The 18,468-nt window shown below is 34.5% G+C and overlaps 2 protein-coding genes and 1 long non-coding RNA gene across 4 annotated transcripts; all 3 read left to right on the plus strand.

Moving 5' to 3' along the window:
* Nucleotides 1-433: 433 nt before the first annotated feature.
* LOC141670402 (protein ACCELERATED CELL DEATH 6-like) lies at nucleotides 434-3,096 on the plus strand. The gene is made up of 3 exons (XM_074476227.1): nucleotides 434-1,383; nucleotides 1,492-2,024; nucleotides 2,237-3,096. The coding sequence occupies exons 1-3, from the start codon at nucleotides 744-746 to the stop codon at nucleotides 2,879-2,881; spliced, it is 1,818 nt and encodes a 605-aa protein (XP_074332328.1). The 5' UTR covers nucleotides 434-743; the 3' UTR covers nucleotides 2,882-3,096.
* Nucleotides 3,097-11,288: 8,192 nt separating this feature from the next.
* On the plus strand, nucleotides 11,289-13,856 carry LOC141670396 (protein ACCELERATED CELL DEATH 6-like). The gene is made up of 3 exons (XM_074476215.1): nucleotides 11,289-12,238; nucleotides 12,347-12,879; nucleotides 13,092-13,856. Exons 1-3 carry the CDS (start codon nucleotides 11,599-11,601, stop codon nucleotides 13,734-13,736), a joined length of 1,818 nt encoding a protein of 605 aa, XP_074332316.1. The 5' UTR covers nucleotides 11,289-11,598; the 3' UTR covers nucleotides 13,737-13,856.
* A 1,906-nt stretch (nucleotides 13,857-15,762) lies between these two features.
* On the plus strand, nucleotides 15,763-18,257 carry LOC141672273 (uncharacterized). 2 transcript variants are annotated; one of them, XR_012555427.1, is made up of 3 exons: nucleotides 15,763-16,979; nucleotides 17,335-17,509; nucleotides 17,901-18,257. It is a non-coding gene; the product is annotated as an uncharacterized LOC141672273 (long non-coding RNA). The 2 variants fall into 2 exon arrangements; XR_012555428.1 differs by having other exon boundaries at nucleotides 17,335-17,426; nucleotides 17,901-18,254.
* Nucleotides 18,258-18,468: the final 211 nt, after the last annotated feature.

The raw sequence follows: 18,468 nt of genomic DNA on the forward strand, positions 1-18,468 counted from the left end.
AGAACGTATGCATCTTCTACGTGAACAACTTGTCCATGGAAAATCTCTTCCACATGCCGCCATAATGGGAAGGAATATAGGTACGTCTTGTCACATTGATTTTACAGTGTACATATCCACAAAAATGTTGAATAGAGTTTCTAATTATATGTGGATCGTGTCCCTGTATCTGGTCTGACTGTAAATTTTGGTCACTCATGTTTTCGCTACCTAGTCGTACTATGTTAATTTTAGCCAGGCAGCCTAAACAATAGATGACTGTATCAACCCATACAGCTTACATGGGATGGCTACATAAATTGAACTATTGTCTAAATCATTAGATGATTGTATCAACCCATACAGCTTACATGGGATGGCTATATATATTGCATATGTTTCTTTAAGCAGACATGCCATTATTGATAATTTTGATATAGCAAATGCATGTTAATATTGTTTTTAATAGATATTAATCTTCAATCGCAGTGATATTACAAAAACTAACAGAGAAAGAACCTAAGCTAACTCTTCTGAAAGACGACGAGGGACTTGATCCGCTTGAGTTTGCATCAGCAATAGGCTTTCTTGAGGGGGTCCATTTCCTACAATATGGGATAAAAAATCCATTACTGCTGAAAATTGAAGATGTAAAAAAATCTAAGCTCTGGGAAGGAAGACATAAAAGGTTGAAACAATTGCTGGATGCTGAAAAGGTTGAAAAATCAGATGAAGTTCCTAATCATGATTCAGATCCACATTTTATGAATCTTCGATTGTACATAGCTGCAAAGAAAGGAAATATTGATGGATTCATTAATGCTTTAAAGACCCCATCGACAATTTACAACCAGATGACTCCTCAAAAAAATACCGTGCTTCATGTGGCAGCTAATTTTGGAAACGAGGATCTCACAGGGTTTCTTGTCCACCATTTCCAGACCTTGCTCAGCAAAAGAAATCACAGGGGCGACACAGCCCTCCACATGGCTGCTAGCGCTGGTCACCTAGGCGTAGTTGATGTCCTTGTAAGATTCCAGATTGACCAATTGAAAAAGGACTCTTCACTTGATGTTGATTTAGAGAGGAATGATGAGACACCATATGGTAAATTGGGAGAAAGGGTTGATGTAAATGATGATGGTAATACACCTTTGCATGAAGCAGTGAAGAATAATCATGAAAAGGTTGCAGAGTACCTCATTGAAGCAAATATAGAAGATGCATTTTATGTAAATAAGCAGGGCAAATCAGCATTATACATGGCAATTGAAGCTAAGAAAATCAACTGCGCTAAAACTATATTAATCACCAGGCTCTCCTATACCAATCAATATATTCTAGATGAAGCAATTACAAAGGGAAAATCTCTGGTCCATGCCACGGTAACAGCAAGGAATATAGGTATTTCTACACACTTTAAGTTCTATTTTGTTATTAACTTATTATAGTTTGATTTATGTGATTTAACAATATTCTAGATTCATATATATTATTCATTGCAATCTCCAGAACTGTTGCAAAAAGTCGGAAAAATAAAGCCTGCAGTTATACATGTCAAAGATGAGTATGGGCAAACTCCACTTCATCATGCAGCAGCACTTAATTTTTTAGAGGGCGTCGAATTCTTAGTTCACAAATTTAAAATGGACATATATGAAAAGAATGCTTATGGATTCTACCCTCTGCATTCTGCTTCAAAAAACGGCCATGTTGGGATACTTAAGAAATTGCTTCAGCATTGTCCAGATGCGAAAGAGTTTGTGAATGATGATAATCAAAATATTCTTCACGTTGCAGCTATGTATGGGAAAGACAGTGTTGTGAGGTACATTCTTAGTACCCCAGAGCTTGATTTGCTTTTAAATGAAAAGGATAAGGATGGCAACACACCTTTGCATCTGGCAACAATCAATTGGCATCCAGAAGTTTTAAGTTCCCTGACATGGGATAAAAGAGTTGACCTAGGGCTTGTGAACCTCGAAGGTTTAACGGCTATAGATTCTGCTGAAGAAAAAATGGAAGCAATGACTTCCTATAGACAGGTATATATTTGCTGTAAAGTATACTTGGTAGCATTTATAGGATAATACCATCAATGTACTTTATTTTCGCCTAAAGTGATGTGTCCTTCACAATTATTCGGAGCAACAAAGTCTAAAATATATAAGGGAGATCCTATACATTGAAGAGATATATGTATGTAGCAAGAGAGGTCTTAATAAAAATAAAACTTACATACTTATGTCCTGTGTAGCGATTAACATGGATGGCACTAAAGTCTGCTGGAACTGAAAAAGCAAAGCTTCAGAACAAGCCCAAACTGGACAGACTAAAGTCTGCAACAAACGAGCCATATGACATGGATTACAGCAAGGATAGGGTCAACACTCTCTTGCTGGTGTCAACCCTTGTAGCTACGGTGACCTTTGCAGCTGGTTTCACTATGCCTGGTGGCTACAGCAATTCTGAGCCAGACGAGGGCATGGCCACTTTACTAAATAAGATCACTTTTCAGGTATTCGTGATTTGTGACACTATAGCATTGTATAGTGCCATTATGGTGGCTGTCACCCTGATCTGGGCACAGTTAGGTGATCTTACATTGGTGCTCAATGCTCTTAAAGTGGCAATACCATTATTGGGGATCTCTCTCACAATGATGTCGTTGGCATTTATGGCAGGCGTGTATCTTGTGGTTAGCAAACTCGTCTGGCTTGCCAATGTTGTTTTGATATTGGGAATAATATCTCTTGCATGTCTTCTATCACTCTTCATTCCACTCAATTTACCTTATACCTCCACCCATACTATATTACGTTACATCTCCTACTATCCTTTCTGTTTGTTAATGCTGGCTTCTGGGAGTTACTATGATCCAGTTGAGCATGATTCATATTAATTTCAAGTACTTTCAATCTGGAGACTCTTTTGTGTAGTCATGTGTGTACTTCTCTCATCCTCTCTTTTTCTCAAGACCTGCTACAATAAACTATTAAACTTCTTGAATGTTCTCCTTCAGTGTAACTTAAGCAGGTATTCAGTTCTGTATTGTAGTCTATATATGTTTTTTACCTATTTTTTAGTGAATGATATGATAAACAGGTAAGGATGATATTGAAGCAGCAGCAGAAATATGCCTGATGATATTGAAGCAGTGATCATCTTTATTCTGATCTGAAAACATAACCAAGAAGCTTGTAGTGTTTTATCTGCGGTGAAGCAATTAAATCAGCTAGCAATTAAATCAACCTATTTGTGTTTCTTGAATTTAAATTGGTCGATAAGTGCCCATCATGTTTATATTTGAATATAGGTATAGTAAACGAAGATTCGGTCCTATGTGCAGTTGTTTGCAACCAGTTGATTTAGAAGGGCTTCTGCAACTTATGGTCTCATTCGAAAATAGTAAGCCTAGACGACGAGGGCAGATTAAACATATCCCAGTTCAAATTCATCGAAACGTATATGAACAAGACATGAGCAGCAGAACAAAACTGTCTCATGAAGTAACATACCTGAACTTCATATGTTCAATTTGTAAGGGGCAGTTAAAATCTTAAAGTTCATTGATTAAATATGTAGATATCAGATGTTGCAAGAAGGTAGTCTCAGAAACACACAAGATGATAAGAGCAAAAAGTAAAGAACAAAAATAGAAGCTCCGCAGCCGGGGATCGAACCCGGATTATATCAACAATGATTATTAATTTAGCCAGTGCTACTGCGGATACAATATGTATGGCTTTGCAAACCCAATTGGTTTTAAAAAAAGAGAGATAACCCAAATGTGACAAAACTAAAGCGGAAGAACTCCTTTTTTTTTTTTTTTTTTTGCCAAAGAGAATTAGCCTACTTAGTTGTTCTTATAACGGAACAAAGATTCAGAACAAAAATCACTTTACAAAAGTGATAGCACTACAATTGGACATATATATTACAAAACGAAAAATCTGTAATATTGAGGGATTTCGCGACTTGTATTTTCGAATATTATATAGATTGATGGTAATACAAAGTGCCGATTAATAAATCGATTCATAATCACGCTGCTTATAAGCTTTTTAATATATGAGATGGATGCTATTGAGTTAGAAAATATGAAAAAATTTATAATCATTTGAATTGTGTTTATACCTATTTATATTATAAATAACAAACTTCATTGCGCGAATGAAGTGACGAGCACTTTAAATTCCTAGAAATCTCGTAAAAGCAAAGTCATACTCATAAAGACGGAGCCAACAGAGCCAGGGTCGAGTCGAGGGGTTAAAATTTTAAAGATTATTTGTGATTGTTGATCTGATACTTCATGTCTCTCCTAGTTTAAGGATGAGTTTAATTCATTTTTATAGAAGAGTAATGCTACATGTAAAGAATTGGTTACATAATTTTTGTACAAAATGATATGGAAGTGCCAGCTCTACGATATTAATGACTTTGTCCCTCACTATGGTTATAATTGTCCTGGAATTGTACACTTTTAACTTATTTTCATTTTCTGTATTTAAAAATTGAATTAATTTTTTGTTTTTCACTGACAAATTTTTTGTATAAATTTATTCATATATTTTCATATATGATGTATTTACTTTTTATTATTTAATAAAAAAATTACTTTTTTATATTTTTTATATTTTTATATTTTAATATTCTTAAAGTTTTTTTTTGAAATACGCCGAATAGATTTTAACTTTTTCTATTAAGTTCTTAAAAAAATTAATTTCTTTATAAAAATCACAACAAATAAGATTGATAAAAGTAAACAAAACTCTATTACATAAAGGACATTATTTCAAAAATATGACCGGAATTATACTTATTTGTTTAATTGTAACAAGGATTTAAAATTATTATCTTTTCTACAATAAAATTCAACTATTTTATACAAAATTATAATGCATGTTAAACAACATAATATTTATAATATTTGTAAGCTTTCTTTTAATAATGGCTGATAATTATTTATTTATGAAATAAATAATTAATTGGCAAATTTAATAATTGATTAAATGAGATTTAATTGATTATAAATTAATTAAGAAAAGTTCTTAATATTATTAATTAAGAATTTAATTTTTGGAAATTAAATCAAGAGAGAGAATTATTTCTAAAGTATTTAGAAAAAGGTTAATAATTAAAAGGTGTTTTAATTATTAGTGAGAATAATAAAGTGTTAATAATAATAATATTTTATGGGAAAATTTTCAGCTGAAAATTTTGCCTATAAATATACTATTATAAACCCTATCTTTGCCTCAACCTAAAAATTTACAAATCCCTAATTCTCTCCACCTCCTCCTCCTCCATTACATCGATTTCTTGGTGGATACCGGTGGAGTGTTTCACACTTGAGGAGCAGCTGCTAAGGATCTCCGCTCGTAGTTCTTGGATCGCTTTTAAAGGTTAGAAACGATCCCTCGATTTAAATTATGATCTGTATGCGTATTATATGGATTTTATATCAACGAAAATGTTTTACCATGCTTCTGTGATAGATAAAATCCTACAATAGCAACCAAGCACATGATTAAAAAACTACATACAACTATTTTGTAATCATTCCTCTGAGAAAGATGCTTAGAAAGATGCTTTGCTCGGAAATGTTAAGAGAGATTATTTGGTGAGCCAGCGGAGACCCTTGAGAGCAAGAAGAAGAAGAAAAGGTTATCATCTTTCTGTAAAATATATGTTTACATTTAGTGTTCTTTTTCATCGATAAGATGTGCTAAATTGTGTCATGTCATGTATTTTTACACAGAAAATGCAATTATATATAAATCTGATAAATAATGAAGAAAATGCTGCGAGTACTTCAAAGATATGATCTTCAATTTTTTGATTAACATAACTTAAACAAATATATTGATTTTTAGTAGATTACTCACCAAATAAGTGGTTTTATTGATTTCATTAGACGTTGTGATTTGACTCGTTTTGTGTTTAACTTTGATCTATATTGAAAATTAAATCAATTGAGTGACAACAATAATAAGTACTTCACATTCTTCTCTATAATAAGTCCGTATATTGAGCTTTTGAGGACCGAGAATGCTAAATGCTCCCTACAGCCTCTTGGAGAGTCAATCTATTCTTAATAATCTTGATGGCCGTTTATAGCGTTTTGGGATATTTCTCGAAAAGTTCTTCAAGGAGCTGACTGTGTCGTGACCTATCGATGACAACTATGAGGTAATTAACAGCCAAAGGATCGGCGAAGTCTGTGATCTCGGCAATGTGAGCCCGGAAACAAGTTACATATGCTCTCAGATATTCGTTCGAACACTGATAGACGGTAATGAGTGAGGCTATTATTTTTTCGCCTCATTTTTTGCTAAAGAAACGGGTTCTGAATTTGCTTTTCAAAATAGCCCAATAATCAATCGAACAAGGTTAAAGATTGTTAAACCAATTTAGCGTTGTGCCTTTAATACAAGTAGAGAAGAATCGACATCGAGCTACCTCTAAGTGGCTAAAGAAGTCCATTCTTCCGTCAAATAAATTGATGAAGTCTGATGGGTTCATAGATCTATCGAAGGAGTCAATAGGCGGGACTTTTAAATCTGTTTTAATTTTGGCATTTTCGATCTTGATTGAGAGGGTGCTTTTATCCGCTACTTTGATACCTCCACTTAGAGTTTGAATATAGTTTTTTATGAAAGTTAAGTCATCTGCTAACTTCGAGAGCTTTGAGGTCTGATGACGTTTCGAGCTCGCGTATTGACTCTCTTCCACATCGGAAGCATTGCCCTCTTTCATTTTTTCTTGTTTTCTTTTTGAATAAAAGGATCCTGCTGATTCTTCATACTCAGAGAAGGTCGACTGCTTCGATGGGAGCCAAATGGAGTCATATTCTTCAGTTTGATATTCTAGAGACTTGCTATATTCTGAGACCTCGGACAACTCGCGATGTAAGCGCATTATTTCCCTTTTATGTTTGATTTTTTTGTTAGCAGCTTACGCTCTCTTTCTAGTAACTCGAGCTCTTCGTCGTCTTCTGGAACTACATCATCTTCTTCCTCTACATCTTTGCCTTTAGCTCGCTGTTTCTTATCGAGATACAAACACATATCGCTGGACAAAACTTTTTATCCTGTAGAGGCTTCGACAAGCATCCTTTCACGGCCCTTAGGTCATTTTTTCCTGTCGACGGGATCTGACTGAGTTGACCTTTCACCGAAAACGACGTCCTCCTGATCAAATAGTAAGGCCTGGGGTTGCATCACTATTTTCTTTTTTAGATCTGATTTTTTGATATACTTTTGACGTCTTTGGTAGTCGGGGCTTGAACCTCGGGCACGTTTTTCGACATCTCTGTTTGATGTTGGTGGCATGGACTATTTTCTTCCATTGGTTTGTTTGAAAGAAGCTCCCCTCCTTCTAATGCCACTGTTGACCCTAAATCCCCAGCTAATTAGTAGGATAAGTATACTATATCTAGTAGTTTAACGATTTAGCAATTTAGCGGATATATAACACTATTTCTTTAATAATAGGATAAGGTGTAGTTGTAGTTTAGTGTTAGGAGTTTTCCCACATCATTTGTGGGAGGGGCAGTTTGCTAGAATATAAGCAGCCAGATAACTCCAATCAGTATGAGGCCTTTTGGGAGGTGCCCAAAAATAAACCCGTGCGGGCTCGGCCCAAAGCGGACAATATCATACTAATGTGGAGTTGGCATGCTCAGCAAGCCCAACAAGTGGTATCAGAGCTTCAGGTTGTAACGGTCCAGAATTATCTCAATTGGGCTCCAGAAGTGACCTAGGAAAAGGCAGACGAGCCTTCCAGTATGGGCCTGGGGGAGCAGATAGCCAGATGGATTTCCAGTACGGGTCAAGGGGGAGTCTGGTCACACTGAAGGTGGCAGAATCGAGAGGTGTCGGGCCCGATGTGTGAAGGGGGAGATTGTTAGGAGTTGTCCCACATCGTTTGTGGGAGGGGAAGTTTGCTAGAATATAAGCAGCCAGATAACTCCAAGCAATATGAGGCCTTTTGGGAGGTGCCCAAAAATAAACCCGTGCGGGCTCGGCCCAAAGCGGACAATATCATACTAATGTGGAGTTGGCATGCTCAGCAAGCCCAACAAGTGGTATCAGAGCTTCAGGTTATAAACGGTCCAGAACAATCTCAGATGGCTTCGGAAGTGACCTAGGAGGAGGCAGATGGGTTACCTAGTATGGGCTCAAGGAAAAGGCGGACGGGCCTTCCAATATGGGCCTAGGGGGAGCAGATAGCCAGATGGACTTTCAGTATGGGTCGAGGGGGAGTCTGGTCACACTGAAGGTGGCAGAATCGACAGGTATCGGGCCCGATGTGTGAAGGGGGAGATTGTTAGGAGTTGTCCCACATCGTTTGTGGGTGGGGCAGTTTGCTAGAATATAAGCAGCCAGATAACTCCAATTAGTATGAGGCATTTTGGGAGGTGCCCAAAAATAAACCCGTGTGGGCTCGGCCCAAAGCGGACAATATCATACTAATGTGGAGTTGGCATGCTCAGCAAGCCCAACATTTAGTAGGATAAGTAGACTATGTGTAGTAGTTTAATAATTTAGTACTTTTACGGATATATAACACTTTATTTATTTATTTTTTCTTAATAACCAAAATTAAGAAATTACCGTTGAACCAAATTATACCCCATTCCGGTTATTAAAATATAGTATATATATACTAGTATATAACCCGTGCGATGCACGGTTGTTTTTATCATATATATTATAAATTCTAATTTTGATTATACCTCTTAAAGAATACTATTTTTTTTATAATTTTAGGGCCCGTTTGGGGTTTCTTAAAAAATGTAACTTATAACTTAAAGTTGAAAAGTGACATATAAGTGATATGAAAATTGTAACTTAAAAGTTATTTAGGTGTTTGGATAATTTTACGTATAAGTAACTTATAAGTTGATATTGTGTTTGGTAAATCATAACTTATAAGTTATAATTTTTTTAAAAAAAAGTTTTAAAAATTATATAATAACTTTTATACAAGAATTTAAAATTTAAAATTACTTATTACAATGATTTAAATACATGGACTTCAACTAAAAAATAAATTTTAAAGCATAAATATTCTCAATAAACTAAAAGTTTGAAAAATATATTCTAACATTATAACAATACCGAAACATCTATATCAATAAAATGATAAAAAAAATACTAACGACAACAACCTGAGTGGCGGCTCTCCTGAAACATATAGTAAAAATAGAATAAACCTACCTAATTTAATTGTTGATAAATAAAAGCTAAAGTTTAAAAAGAAAACCAGGATTAAATGAGAATGAAATGAAGAAAGTACATGCCTCCCAACTTATAAATTATGATCAGAAATGGTGAAATGGAAGCTGAAAAATGAGATTGCCAAACAGTACCGAGTAAAATGAATTGGGCTTTTAGCCCATATATGATGCAAATATAATCCCCAAACAGGCACTTAATATGTTGGCGGTAGAATTTGAACCTTATACCTCTTAAATAATACAAATTTTTAATAATAAATCTAACGTTCAACAACGACCGACAACTAAATTTTCAATATTTCGTTTTTAATATAATAGTATAGATAGAAATATAATATAAGTTTTCTATTTTAAAAATAATAGAATTGGCAGACGATTAATTTTAGGTGTCCTATTTTAAATATAATATTAAGTGTCATAATATAAGTGTCCTATTTTAAATATAATAAAATTGATAGGCGAGTAATTTTAGGAGTCTTGTTTTAAATATAATATTAAGTGTCCTATTTTAAATATAATAGAACGACCAACAACCAAATTTTTAATGTTCCGTTTTTAATATTACTAGTATAAATCCCGTGCGATGCACGAGCTTCCATTAATATTTTAAATTTTTTATTTATCAAGTTATATTATATTTTTAAAATATTTATATAAATATATAATGATTATAAATTTATAATAAAAATAAAAGAATAACATGTGGTCGTAATTTAGTAGAATAAATAGACTATTTCTAGTATTTTAACAATTTAGTAGTTTAGCAAATATGTAACACTATTATTTATATTTTTTAATAATAGGATAAGTTGTATTCGTAGTTTAGTAGGATAAGTATACTATATTTAGTAGTGGTTTAATAATTTAGCAGTTTATTAGATATATAACACTATTTATCTATTTTTGTAATAATCAAAATTAGGAAATTATCGTTAAACCAAATTATCTCTATTTCAGCTATTATAATATAGTTGTATTCGGTGCCCAAAATGGCTGGGACGGAGGGGTAGGACTTGGGAGGAAACTTCTTTACTGCTTTCGTAGTCATAAAATTTACAAAGGTACAAAGGTTGGAGATGTGGACAAGTTTATCACCTGCCTGGAAAAATTTACTAAAATGAAAGATCTACCTTTGTTAACAACTTTCAGCCAGTTGACCGATCCTCATAGAGATACATTTCTTCATGTGGCAGCTAATTACGGGCACGAGGAGCTTACTGGTTTCATCGTTCACCATTTTCGTACTTTAATCACATGCAAGAACCACAAAGCTGATTCTGCATTACATTTGGCAGCCAGAGGGGGGCATTTAGGTGGTGTTGATATCATTTTAAGTTTTCACCAAGATAGTCTGTATCGTAACTCTAACTGGGACGATTGTAGGGTGCTGACCGATGAAGAACGTGTGGCCTTAGTTAAACAAAGGTTAGAGGAGAAGGTACTGGTGAATGATGAGGGCAATACGGCTTTACATGAAGCATTGCTTAATGATCATAAACATATTGCAGAGTACTTGATAAAGCAGAATGTGGAAGCAGCTTATTATGTAAATAAACAAGGAAAATCGCCATTATATATGGCCATTGCAGCTGGCAACACTGAGCATGTCAACAATATATTAAATGGAAGATCAGAACGTATGCATCTTCTACGTGAACAACTTGTCCATGGAAAATCTCTTCCACATGCCGCCATAATGGGAAGGAATATAGGTACGTCTTGTCACATTGATTTTACAGTGTACATATCCACAAAAATGTTGAATAGAGTTTCTAATTATATGTGGATCGTGTCCCTGTATCTGGTCTGACTGTAAATTTTGGTCACTCATGTTTTCGCTACCTAGTCGTACTATGTTAATTTTAGCCAGGCAGCCTAAACAATAGATGACTGTATCAACCCATACAGCTTACATGGGATGGCTACATAAATTGAACTATTGTCTAAATCATTAGATGATTGTATCAACCCATACAGCTTACATGGGATGGCTATATATATTGCATATGTTTCTTTAAGCAGACATGCCATTATTGATAATTTTGATATAGCAAATGCATGTTAATATTGTTTTTAATAGATATTAATCTTCAATCGCAGTGATATTACAAAAACTAACAGAGAAAGAACCTAAGCTAACTCTTCTGAAAGACGACGAGGGACTTGATCCGCTTGAGTTTGCATCAGCAATAGGCTTTCTTGAGGGGGTCCATTTCCTACAATATGGGATAAAAAATCCATTACTGCTGAAAATTGAAGATGTAAAAAAATCTAAGCTCTGGGAAGGAAGACATAAAAGGTTGAAACAATTGCTGGATGCTGAAAAGGTTGAAAAATCAGATGAAGTTCCTAATCATGATTCAGATCCACATTTTATGAATCTTCGATTGTACATAGCTGCAAAGAAAGGAAATATTGATGGATTCATTAATGCTTTAAAGACCCCATCGACAATTTACAACCAGATGACTCCTCAAAAAAATACCGTGCTTCATGTGGCAGCTAATTTTGGAAACGAGGATCTCACAGGGTTTCTTGTCCACCATTTCCAGACCTTGCTCAGCAAAAGAAATCACAGGGGCGACACAGCCCTCCACATGGCTGCTAGCGCTGGTCACCTAGGCGTAGTTGATGTCCTTGTAAGATTCCAGATTGACCAATTGAAAAAGGACTCTTCACTTGATGTTGATTTAGAGAGGAATGATGAGACACCATATGGTAAATTGGGAGAAAGGGTTGATGTAAATGATGATGGTAATACACCTTTGCATGAAGCAGTGAAGAATAATCATGAAAAGGTTGCAGAGTACCTCATTGAAGCAAATATAGAAGATGCATTTTATGTAAATAAGCAGGGCAAATCAGCATTATACATGGCAATTGAAGCTAAGAAAATCAACTGCGCTAAAACTATATTAATCACCAGGCTCTCCTATACCAATCAATATATTCTAGATGAAGCAATTACAAAGGGAAAATCTCTGGTCCATGCCACGGTAACAGCAAGGAATATAGGTATTTCTACACACTTTAAGTTCTATTTTGTTATTAACTTATTATAGTTTGATTTATGTGATTTAACAATATTCTAGATTCATATATATTATTCATTGCAATCTCCAGAACTGTTGCAAAAAGTCGGAAAAATAAAGCCTGCAGTTATACATGTCAAAGATGAGTATGGGCAAACTCCACTTCATCATGCAGCAGCACTTAATTTTTTAGAGGGCGTCGAATTCTTAGTTCACAAATTTAAAATGGACATATATGAAAAGAATGCTTATGGATTCTACCCTCTGCATTCTGCTTCAAAAAACGGCCATGTTGGGATACTTAAGAAATTGCTTCAGCATTGTCCAGATGCGAAAGAGTTTGTGAATGATGATAATCAAAATATTCTTCACGTTGCAGCTATGTATGGGAAAGACAGTGTTGTGAGGTACATTCTTAGTACCCCAGAGCTTGATTTGCTTTTAAATGAAAAGGATAAGGATGGCAACACACCTTTGCATCTGGCAACAATCAATTGGCATCCAGAAGTTTTAAGTTCCCTGACATGGGATAAAAGAGTTGACCTAGGGCTTGTGAACCTCGAAGGTTTAACGGCTATAGATTCTGCTGAAGAAAAAATGGAAGCAATGACTTCCTATAGACAGGTATATATTTGCTGTAAAGTATACTTGGTAGCATTTATAGGATAATACGATCAATGTACTTTATTTTCGCCTAAAGTGATGTGTCCTTCACAATTATTCGGAGCAACAAAGTCTAAAATATATAAGGGAGATCCTATACATTGAAGAGATATATGTATGTAGCAAGAGAGGTCTTAATAAAAATAAAACTTACATACTTATGTCCTGTGTAGCGATTAACATGGATGGCACTAAAGTCTGCTGGAACTGAAAAAGCAAAGCTTCAGAACAAGCCCAAACTGGACAGACTAAAGTCTGCAACAAACGAGCCATATGACATGGATTACAGCAAGGATAGGGTCAACACTCTCTTGCTGGTGTCAACCCTTGTAGCTACGGTGACCTTTGCAGCTGGTTTCACTATGCCTGGTGGCTACAGCAATTCTGAGCCAGACGAGGGCATGGCCACTTTACTAAATAAGATCACTTTTCAGGTATTCGTGATTTGTGACACTATAGCATTGTATAGTGCCATTATGGTGGCTGTCACCCTGATCTGGGCACAGTTAGGTGATCTTACATTGGTGCTCAATGCTCTTAAAGTGGCAATACCATTATTGGGGATCTCTCTCACAATGATGTCGTTGGCATTTATGGCAGGCGTGTATCTTGTGGTTAGCAAACTCGTCTGGCTTGCCAATGTTGTTTTGATATTGGGAATAATATCTCTTGCATGTCTTCTATCACTCTTCATTCCACTCAATTTACCTTATACCTCCACCCATACTATATTACGTTACATCTCCTACTATCCTTTCTGTTTGTTAATGCTGGCTTCTGGGAGTTACTATGATCCAGTTGAGCATGATTCATATTAATTTCAAGTACTTTCAATCTGGAGACTCTTTTGTGTAGTCATGTGTGTACTTCTCTCATCCTCTCTTTTTCTCAAGACCTGCTACAATAAACTATTAAACTTCTTGAATGTTCTCCTTCAGTGTAACTTAAGCAGGTATTCAGTTCTGTATGGTAGTCTATATATGTTTTTTACCTATTTTTTAGTGAATGATATGATAAACAGGTAAGGATGATATTGAAGCAGCAGCAGAAATATGCCTGATGATATTGAAGCTGTGATCATCTTTATTCTGATCTGAAAACATAACCAAGAAGCTTGTAGTGTTTTATCTGCGGTGAAGCAATTAAATCAGCTAGCAATTAAATCAACCTATTTGTGTTTCTTGAATTTAAATTGGTCGATAAGTGCCCATCATGTTTATATTTGAATATAGGTATAGTAAACGAAGATTCGGTCCTATGTGCAGTTGTTTGCAACCAGTTGATTTAGAAGGGCTTCTGCAACTTATGGTCTCATTCGAAAATAGTAAGCCTAGACGACGAGGGCAGATTAAACATATCCCAGTTCAAATTCATCGAAACGTATATGAACAAGACATGAGCAGCAGAACAAAACTGTCTCATGAAGTAACATACCTGAACTTCATATGTTCAATTTGTAAGGGGCAGTTAAAATCTTAAAGTTCATTGATTAAATATGTAGATATCAGATGTTGCAAGAAGGTAGTCTCAGAAACACACAAGATGATAAGAGCAAAAAGTAAAGAACAAAAATAGAAGCTCCGCAGCCGGGGATCGAACCCGGATTATATCAACAATGATTATTAATTTAGCCAGTGCTACTGCGGATACAATATGTATGGCTTTGCAAACCCAATTGGTTTTAAAAAAAGAGAGATAACCCAAATGTGACAAAACTAAAGCGGAAGAACTCCTTTTTTTTTTTTTTTTTTGCCAAAGAGAATTAGCCTACTTAGTTGTTCTTATAACGGAACAAAGATTCAGAACAAAAATCACTTTACAAAAGTGATAGCACTACAATTGGACATATATATTACAAAACGAAAAATCTGTAATATTGAGGGATTTCGCGACTTGTATTTTCGAATATTATATATGAATGTGTATTAGAAAATAAAAATATATATTATTTTATATTTTTATATGATATACTACTAATTGTTATTAATTTGGAGTTAGTGAGCAAGAAATTGAAAACTCATAATTTATGAGAATTAAAAGAAAAGTGACTAATTCATAACTTTTACGATTAATCACGTGAGTACATGATTAAGTGACCCGTATGTGTTGATACAATTAAATGAATAAGCTGAAGATGTGACCGATAAAGATGTCGGATTTTTGTATATATAACGAAAATGAAAAAGTGAGAATATTTACTATTTAATATGAAAATTAAATGGAAGCATGTAGCTTCTATTGAGGAATGTGTGATTATGTGAGGTTTGACTCAATTGTGTTCGAAAATATTTATCATATTAATTGTCGAGTCGTATTGTTTTGTTTCTAATTTTAAAAATGATTTGTGGAAGATTTATTTTCATAAATATTGAAATTACCTTTAAAATTATTTTCATGACCTTATAATTTCAATAAATATTTATAGGAATTTATGAAATTTAGAAAGTAGTATTTCGTCAATTATTTATCCCTAAATGGTTTTTTGATTGTATTTAAGTGCAAATTTAAAAGTAAATTCAGGATTGTTTCAAAAATTATGAAACTTATATTTTTGTAAATTTTAAATATTTCGAAAATTTTAGAATTATTTTGGAAATTTTTCGGGTTATATTTACCCGCATATTTGTTCGTTAAATCGCAAAATGCAGGTCTGATGCACAATTCAAAAATATTTTTAAAATCATTAAATTTTTATTTTACTAATTATTCCGAGAATTTTAAAACTATTTTGATAATTTTTCGGGTTATTTTCACCTACAAGTTTGTTCGTTAAGTCGCAAAGTACGGGATAAAACCAGGTTGCAGGAACGTTCGTATTAATCCAATTGATACGTGTCTGTTTCTCAGAAGGGATGTGCTACAGGGCAGAGCAAGAAAGGAAAGAAGGAAAAAGAAGGGATAAACACAGACACACCCACACAACTCACTATGTTCTCTCTTCAATCTCTGTTCTCTCTCGCTCATGTCTCTCTCTCCTCAATTTATCTTCCACGCCTCTTTCATCTCTCTGTTCCCTCTCCCTCCTCCCTGTTCGGTTTCCGGTTTCCTTGATTTCGTTTCTGCTCATTTATATATATATACACACACTTATGCTTGTGTGTGTATACCAGTTGAGGGTGTTGTGTTGCCTTGTTTCTGGGTTGCAAACTGTTTTTTTCCCGTTTGCTATTTTTCGATTGTGAAGTTGTTCTGCCAGTTAATTTGTGCGAGTAGTAATTTGGGATTTTTGTATTTTTGCAAGAAATAAATTTATTTGATTATTTCAATGAAATAAATTTATTTGCGATCGAAAAAATTTATTAATTATCGGTGGAGTTCGTGTTGGAAACCCGAAATAAACGGGCACCACCGAATTTTGCCATCGTTAACGATGAGTTTCGGCGAGCCGACGGTGGACCGTGATGTATTAACTGAGTCCTACAAATTTATAAAATAATAGTTTGTAAATTGTTTTCGGAGTTCGAGTTAGTTGTTTGTAAATATTATAATTGTAATTAGCGATTGGGTTGTGAATTGTGGTTGATTTGGATTGTTAATTGTGTTGATGGTTGTTGAGCGTGTCGATATGATATCGACTAGTAATCCAATAAATAGAGTAAACGTTGTCCGATTTCCGAGAAATTAATTTCGGAAATACGGGAACGTATCCTGTAATTATCGGGAATATCAATCGATTGTATAATTATATATTTATAAATATTTTACGAAAACTACTTTCATATCATGGTGAAATATTTTGCGAAAAGAGTTTGATGACCATATTTTCTGTAACGAAGATTATATGTATTTCTGAAAATAATTAATGAACTGAATTTCAAAGTACGTGAGCCCCTATCTGTTTGTATGTTGAGATAGTACGTATAAAAATGAGTCAGGATTTGATATCGTATGGGTAGAATAGTTTTAGACGTTCAAGGTGAATGACGATTGACTACAAAGATACTAAAATAGTGTATTTATGTGTGCAGATTCGGAAAGTGAGAAAACTCCGTTTCGGAAAGGAAAGGCCCCACTAGGTGATAGGAAAGTAGGTTCTGTGGTCAAGAAAGGGAACGAATAAGGCAAGTAACATTTCAACCCTTGCCTCCTATGTTGTGATTCTATGTTACAACTGAATACCTACCGTCACCCTTCAATTAGCCTTGTAGATTGATGTAACTTGTTTCTTTCATTTTTGTTAAATATTATACCTTATTTCAGATTCAAATTCTTTCAAGTTGATAATACCTTTGATCCTCTGAATGATGATTCTTTTGGTATACCCTACCCTTGCAATGTAACAAGGTTTTATGAAATTGAAATTAAAAATAGTTTCAGACTTGAAAAAGTCTTAATGATTTCAAAGGTATGGTAAAGATTTTAAAATGAAAAGCATATTGGAAATGAAGGATTTATATTCATTGATTTTTTTTACAGATTTTCAATAATTGGAAGTGTAAGTAGTGGTCGAGTGACGCCGGTCCATTATGAAGACCAGTGAGGACTGATACATTATGAACACCAGTGAGGTTGGCATTTGAAAGGCTGAATATATAGGCTTGTGGGTACCCTATCCACGTCTAGAGGGGCTGTAAAGTTCGGTATAGGGATTGTGCGTGGCTGATCACCCTTGCAGTCCAGAGCGTCATGCACTCCATTTGAGTAAAATTGTTTTATGTACATTAGTGTTCAGATAATTAAACCATTTTCTTGAAAATTAAATGATTTCATGAATGAAAGAAAAGTGTTAATGAAAAGAACTGATTTGAAAAGTATTGCTTTGATAAAGGAAAGTTTTATGAAAGTTTTGAGCAAGGAAATATTTTTATAAAGTAATGGTTGTAAAGGGACTACCTTGGAATGAACCTGCTCTTGAAATCTCTTTTAAGACCCTTCTAACCTTGGCCCTTATCTTATTCTGTTAAATAGTTTAGCATGTTTGTTTAACTTAGTTACTTGCTGAGTTTCTGTGGCTCACTTTTTTATTTATCTAACCTTGACAGTTAAGCATGAGGAAGATGGTCAGGCTTAGGCACGGCTGTTAAGAATATCTATAGTGGTCCTCTCCGTATTGTTAGAATCGCTATACCAGCTGAGGTAGGGAACACGCATGAAAAATAGTTGGGAGCAAGCTATGTTGAATTAGATCGCTATTATCAGTACCTTTGGGTTTGGTTTGTATAATTCCCTTTCGGAGTTATAACTATGATATTCAGTAAGGGTTTGTAATAATTTTTATTGTTCCTTAGTAGTTGTAACTTATTTTATACCATAATTTGTTTAAGATCCTTGTGCGTAAAGGGGTTGAATAATTATATTTTGATAATATTGTTAATTGTGAGAAGTGACTCCCCAATTTAGACCCCAGATTGGGAAGACGTTACAGGTTGGTATTAGAGCTACAGGTTTTGGTCCCTGAAACAAGTTAAGATAAGATTATTTTAGGGAGACCCCTAAGTTAAGTGTGTGTTTTCAACTCATATAGAGTTTAGTTGAGACCCCTTAGTTGTTTTAGATTTAATATAATTAGGGTAGTAGTTGGTTTGCAGCTGGTGGTACTTAAGGGGATAT

The sequence above is a fragment of the Apium graveolens genome, chromosome 7 (assembly GCF_009905375.1).
Source record: "Apium graveolens cultivar Ventura chromosome 7, ASM990537v1, whole genome shotgun sequence".
Taxonomy (NCBI): Eukaryota; Viridiplantae; Streptophyta; class Magnoliopsida; order Apiales; family Apiaceae; genus Apium; species Apium graveolens.

Excerpts from the sequence above, each read along its gene's own strand:
- LOC141670402 (XM_074476227.1), top strand. The coding sequence starts at position 744 with ATGAATCTTCGATTGTACATAGCTGCAAAGAAAGGAAATATTGATGGA. Across the intron at positions 1,384-1,491 it reads GGTAACAGCAAGGAATATAG|AACTGTTGCAAAAAGTCGGA; the intron begins GTATTTCTACAC and ends TGCAATCTCCAG. Across the intron at positions 2,025-2,236 it reads CAATGACTTCCTATAGACAG|CGATTAACATGGATGGCACT; the intron begins GTATATATTTGC and ends TGTCCTGTGTAG.
- LOC141670396 (XM_074476215.1), top strand. The coding sequence starts at position 11,599 with ATGAATCTTCGATTGTACATAGCTGCAAAGAAAGGAAATATTGATGGA. Across the intron at positions 12,239-12,346 it reads GGTAACAGCAAGGAATATAG|AACTGTTGCAAAAAGTCGGA; the intron begins GTATTTCTACAC and ends TGCAATCTCCAG. Across the intron at positions 12,880-13,091 it reads CAATGACTTCCTATAGACAG|CGATTAACATGGATGGCACT; the intron begins GTATATATTTGC and ends TGTCCTGTGTAG.